This window comes from Triticum aestivum, chromosome 1A (genome assembly GCF_018294505.1).
Source record: "Triticum aestivum cultivar Chinese Spring chromosome 1A, IWGSC CS RefSeq v2.1, whole genome shotgun sequence".
Lineage (NCBI taxonomy): Eukaryota > Viridiplantae > Streptophyta > Magnoliopsida > Poales > Poaceae > Triticum > Triticum aestivum.
The window spans coordinates 101,510,292-101,516,291 of NC_057794.1; the positions used below are offsets into that span (position 1 = coordinate 101,510,292).

General features: G+C 49.1%; 1 protein-coding gene across 1 annotated transcript; it reads right to left on the reverse strand.

Annotated features, from left to right (window-relative positions):
- Positions 1 to 2,822: 2,822 nt before the first annotated feature.
- On the reverse strand, positions 2,823 to 4,443 carry LOC123103255 (uncharacterized protein At5g39865). The gene has a single exon (XM_044524820.1). It carries the CDS (start codon positions 4,243 to 4,245, stop codon positions 3,331 to 3,333), a length of 915 nt encoding a protein of 304 aa, XP_044380755.1. The 5' UTR covers positions 4,246 to 4,443; the 3' UTR covers positions 2,823 to 3,330.
- Positions 4,444 to 6,000: the final 1,557 nt, after the last annotated feature.

Below are 6,000 nucleotides of genomic sequence, written 5' to 3' on the forward strand. Positions count from 1 at the left end.
GCCGGCCCCCTCCCCGTCATCTACTCCTTTATACACGGGGAGGGAGGCACCCCGTAGAGACACAACAATTGATCCCTTGGATCTCTTAGCCGTGTGCGGTGCCCCCCTCCACCATAATCCACCTCGGTCATATCGTAACGGTGCTTAGGTGAAGCTCTGTGTCGGTAGAACATCATCATCGTAACCACAACGTCGTGCTGACAAAACTCTCCCTCAAAGCTCGGCTGGATCGGAGTTTGAGGGACGTCATCGAGTTGAACGTGTGCAGAACTCGGAGGTGCCGTGCGTTCGGTGCTTGATCGGTCTAATCGTGAAGATGTACGACTACATCAACCGTGTTGTGCTAACGCTTCCGCTTTCGGTCTACGAGGGTATGTGGACAACACTCTCCCCTCTCGTTGCTAGGCACCACCATGATATTGCGTGTGCGTAGGAAAATTTTGAAATTACTACGTTTCCCAACAGTTGGCTTTGGAGATATTTGACGTCATGCTAGTTCGGCATGCCCCTCTAGTTTGGGGATTGGTGGATTTTGTTGTGTTGTATCCTCTATTCGGGTTGAGCATCTTTTGTCTCTTTGCTCCGAATGCCATGTTCACGTCTTCTTGCGTTTGTGTCATACTCTCTCCGTTTCAAAATAGATGACTCAACTTTGTACTAATTTTAGTACAAAGTTGGGTCATCTATTTTGGAACGGATGGAGTATGTTGTATCCAATTGTACTGAATTTTATTTCCTTCTTTCAATGAAATGATACGCAAGTTTTGCGTATTCATATGCTCCAATGAGTTGTGTTCTCGTGTCAGAATTCGTTTGAACAGGTCACGAGCAATTTCAAAAAAGTGAGAGCAACTGGTGTTTATGCAAACAATACTTGGACCCAAACCCTAGTTTGGCTGCAAGAAGAATGAAAGTACACCGGTATCTTGCGAAGGCCATCTTGAATTACCCTCCCTGTGGTAGTGCAGATGTACTTCCCGTGGCATTGCACATGTACTCGAAATGTCAGCATTAACAGAAAGAAACATCGAGAAAGATATCCCATCTCAAGTACTTGAAATATAAACATGAACAAACAATTTGACAAAGTAATGCAATATCTATACTGGTGACGATTTGGACAGCTTAGTTATGGGTCAAGTCAGCAATTTCTTGGACAGGAAGGAAGCTTGACTTATGCAACAAGTCCGATCTACAAGAAAAATCACTAGGTTGACTTCCAATCTTCCATGAACGAAGAGAAAAATATAGCAGTAGATACAATACTATGGCATTAAAAAGATAGTCAGAGTTTCGTCATTTTGACAGCAAATATCTTTACAAGTATTCAATTCAACACTTTAATATCATACATTTGGATTTGTCCTGGAATTTTTTTTAACAGTATATTGCCATGGAATTTGATGTTGAAACCTGTAAACTGAATTCCATGCTAATGTGTGAAACACTAATCCGCTACTCCTCCGTGCCATAATATAAGACTTATTACATCCAATATGTGAGTGCATATTGGATGTAATAACTTCTTATATTATGGGACGGAGTGAGTAATTTTAGAATTAGCTTGCACAGACATCCAGAGATAAATACATAGTTGATACCCATAAATAGCCTTGATCAAGTGCAATGTCATCCAGATACATATGTATCAAGTTCATACAAACTTGTCAAAATAAAGCCTTGACCACTTAGATGGTCTCAACTAACAAACAACAGAATGATAAAAGGCAAATGTCCGTCAGCAGATTAATTGCCTCAGCCAACTTCACCCTCACCTCTCCAAACATGCAATTTTCAAAAGCATTTTGGAATGTTGTTTTGTTTTATTTTGATTTTGCCACAATTTCCACAAATGTCATTCCATGATGAAACTTTGCAAGCATTCAAGACATTTGTCAAAGTTTGCCACAAAAAATTCAGTTTTTTTTGAAATAAAATTCAATATTTTTGGATTGTACTGTTCATACCGAGCTCATATGAGCTCGAGCTGATGACACTTCCGTAGCTTCATTGCTTTGCTATTTGACTCTAATACTACTTGTACACATTTTCTCCCTTCCAGAAACTGCAAGGAAATTGCCAACCTAAACCAGCAAAGCAAGAAAAGGAGAAATGTACAAATAATCAACAAATAACAAGATAGATGAATAATCAAATCAAGGAGTTATTAAACCAACCAGGACATAACTTATGGCTGGTACACTTGCACAAATCCCACCCCGGGTGCTCCAGCATAGTCGAAGATGCGACTTCGTCCTTTTTTCTTTGCAAATAAAGAGGAGCTAGATGATCTGCCATCATGGCAAGGCAACCGCACGAGCGAGAGGGACCGGAGGCGCGTGCAAACTACGGTTAGGGATTGAGGAACCACTCGGGTGGACTAAATCTTATTTTAGCTTCGTCGAACGGATGTAATTTCGAAGACCACAGGTGCAGCTCTCTGGAAGCACACATGGCTGCCACATATCAAATCACCCCCCATTTTTGGAATAAACTGCACCACTTAAACCAATTTAAGGTGATGAGAGTGCAATTTCTAAGTTCATGGACTAAATTGTTCATCCACCAGGAGATCATTAATGATGCATTTTACTCTTTCCTATTCATCCCATAAACCTACTAGCGGGGGGGGGGGGGGGGGGGGGAGACAGTAAGATCATCCAATGTACTCACCATGAATGAACAATGAACAAAAAGAAAGAAGGTAGTGCAATATCCACAATTCAATAATGTTGACGACTTGGACAATTTTTATAATTTTGAGAGATTTGGACAGCTCAATTATAGATGATGTGACAAATTGACTTGAGACAAGATCAATCTACAAGAAAAGTTCACTAGGTTAACCATAATAACCACTCCAATATTCCATCAGGTAAGATATTGTTTGGTCAAGGTTTGATCAGGAAGCATCTTGGCCGAAACTTCTTACTGATAATAAACAAACTGATCTAAAAAAACAGAGCTGCAAAATTACAACAGAGAGGTGGGCGGTGCCGCCAAGGTGTACTGGGTGGCGGCGTCTCCACGGTACTGTTGTTCTTGGAAGAGGCCGGCATTGCCGGCTACGAGCTCGTCCTCCTCGACGCGGCGGCGCTCAAGCAGAGGGCTTCGTCTGGCCTCATACTGCCTGTCTGAACCTACGGTGAAAGCTCTGTTTTTTTCTGAATGCATACCAACCAGTTCAAATTCAGATAAGAACTCAGACGACTAATCCTCAGTTGATCCACCACAGTCTCAGTTACAACAAGTAGCATCGATCTGAAGAGGGGAAATCGAACTGAAACCTACAGGAGTAGATCGACGGAGTGAGGTGAAAAATCCAGATGGTCAGGAGCAGATGGGGCAGAGCACGAGGCCGTTCTCGTTGCACTCTCGGCAGCGGAGCACCACGCCCCTCTCCGGGCGCCCTTTCACTGCCCCGCCGGCGCCGGCCAGGACCTTGCGGCTGCCGGAGCAGTCGAAGCAGGGGAGGAACCTCATGCCGCCGCAGCCGTCGCAGCAGCCGTGGGAGTGCGCGCGGGGGAGGCCCTCCAGCAGCGGCGCCAGCGCGCCCTCCTCGTCCAGCCGCAGCACCTCCACCGCGCCGCCCACGTGGCGGCCCCGCACGAAGAGCCGCGGTAGCGCCGCCGGGGCGCCCGGGAGGAGCAGCGCGCGGAGCTCGTCCCGGAAGCCGCGGTCCATGGAGACGTCGCGCTCGCGGAAGGCGACGCCGTGGGACTGCAGCGCCGCGCGCGCCGCGTTGCAGGCCTCGAAGGTGGACCGCACGGCGCGGAGCGTGGTGGTGTAGAGCACCGCGCAGCGCGCGCCGCCGGGCGGGCAGCGCTGCGGCGGAGGGGGCGCGCGCGCCGCGGCGTTGCCGTCGATGGCGCGGAGCGGGAAGCGGACGGGGCGGGGCGGGCGGTCGCCGGCGTCCCTGCGGGCGGGGCCGCGCGGGGACCTGGACTTGGCCGGGGTGGAGGGGTCGTGCAGGCCGGCCATGAGCTCCCACGAGTTGATGACCTCCGCCTCCGGCTGCTCGTCGGAGGGCGGCTTGGGCTTGGCCCTGCTGGAGGGGAGCGAGAGCGGTGGGGCGGGCGGAGGCGGCGGCGGTGGAGGGGGTGTGGATTTGTTGGGAGGGGCGAGGTTGTAGGTGAGGATGCCGTAGGTGGAGGAGGTGAGGGAGACGATGTGGGACGCGGAGGCGGATACCCCGATGATCCGCCGCTCGTCGTCCTCGGTGAAGGTCGACGACACGCACCCCATCGATCTGTCTACTGTGGGCGGACTCGACTCGACTCTCTCTCTTCCGCTCCGGCCTGCTCTGCGGGCTGCGGCGCGGTGGTGGAAGGAGGGGAGGGGAGGAAGGGAAGGGAATGGGGGGAAGAGGATTCAAAATTTCAATTCGAATAGGGACAGACTGCCGCCCGCCCCGCTCCGCTCGAGGACAAGTGATAATAAAGGACGGGACGAAATGGAGCGTGGGCCAATTATTTTCAGTTGCTGAGGATAAATGCGTGTCGATGGGGAACACACTTCAAACCAAAACTACTCAGCGCGACTTTGACCTAAGGCTCGCTGGAATCTTTGCTCGTTGTACTACTATCAAAATCGAATTGGATTTTGTCAAGGTAGGGCCAGTTCTTTTTAGAGAAAAGGTCAGGCCCGACTTTATAAATAAAGTCACATGGCAGCGTCACGAGACCAAACAGAAAAGAAATCAGTTAACGAGGAGAACACACACAGCGCACGGAACGAAAAGTATATAAGAGTAGCCAAGGAAAGATGGATACAGGCAACTGCCATACACGGCGCGCAGGTCGGAAAGGAGTGAGACCTAAACTCCGCAAACAGCACCACCAGGATTAGACGACAGGACCCCGTCCGGAGATGTGAGATGCCGAAGCCCGGATTTTGTCGATGAGCAGGTCCAGGGCATCCCGATCAACCTCCTTAGTCAATGATCTCCACTGCTGCAATAATATATATGATTTGAAAAGAACGTCAGCAGGCTTAGATGGGAAGATATGCTCAATAGTAAATTTGTTTCTAATAGTCCATAGAGCCCAACATAAGGCACCCAGGCCAACCCAAAACACCCTCTTGGTGACCCCAACCAAAGCTTTGACTAGGGTTCGAATATCGGAGAAAGAGGAGGGGTTCCAAGAGACCTGAAGCCAAAATCTGACACAGCACCAAACCAGCTCGGCCAGCACGCAATTGAAAAAGATGTGATCAGAGTTCTACAAGGCCTCACATAGATGACAGAAATCCGAGCCAGGCCCATTGCGCTTTTTAATCTGGTCAGCAGCCGGCAGGCGACCACGAAAGGCTTGCCAAAGGAAAATTTTAATCTTAGGAGGAACTTTGGACTTCCAAACACAAGAGAATCTGGTCGAAGGAGTATCACCAATAAGTCTAGAATAAATCGACTTGACCGTAAATCTACCTGAGGCCGAATGAAGCCAGACTACAGAATCGGCCGACTCCGAGAGCACGGGGAAGAGGGCAGAGAGACTTTGCCAATCTTCCAACTCTTCAGGAGACAGGGCCTGACGAAAGGCCAGATCCCAGTTATTAGCCGCCACCTCCGCGATGGAGATACGCGGATTCGGACAGTAAGAGAACAAAACCGGAAAACTCTCAGCGAGGGGGGCATCCCCCGACCACCAGTCCAACCAAAAGCGGACTGCCATCCCATTACCAACATTAAATTTAACATGTTCCAGGAAAATAGGTCTGACTTTGACAAGGGATTTCCAAAATTGAGAGCCGCGCCTCGCGGTGGCAAACAGCGGGTTGGAATGTGAGAAGTATTTAGCCTTAAGAATCGAGAACCAAAGCGAGTCAGCCCCACTAGTTAAAATTTTCCACCACCACTTGATAAGCAAACAAATGTTCATCACCCGAGTATTAATAATACCTAACCCCCCACGGTTTTTAGGCTTACACATATGCTGCCACTTAACCAACCTATATTTCCGTTTGTTATCCGCGGAATTCCAGTAGAAGGCTCCCCTA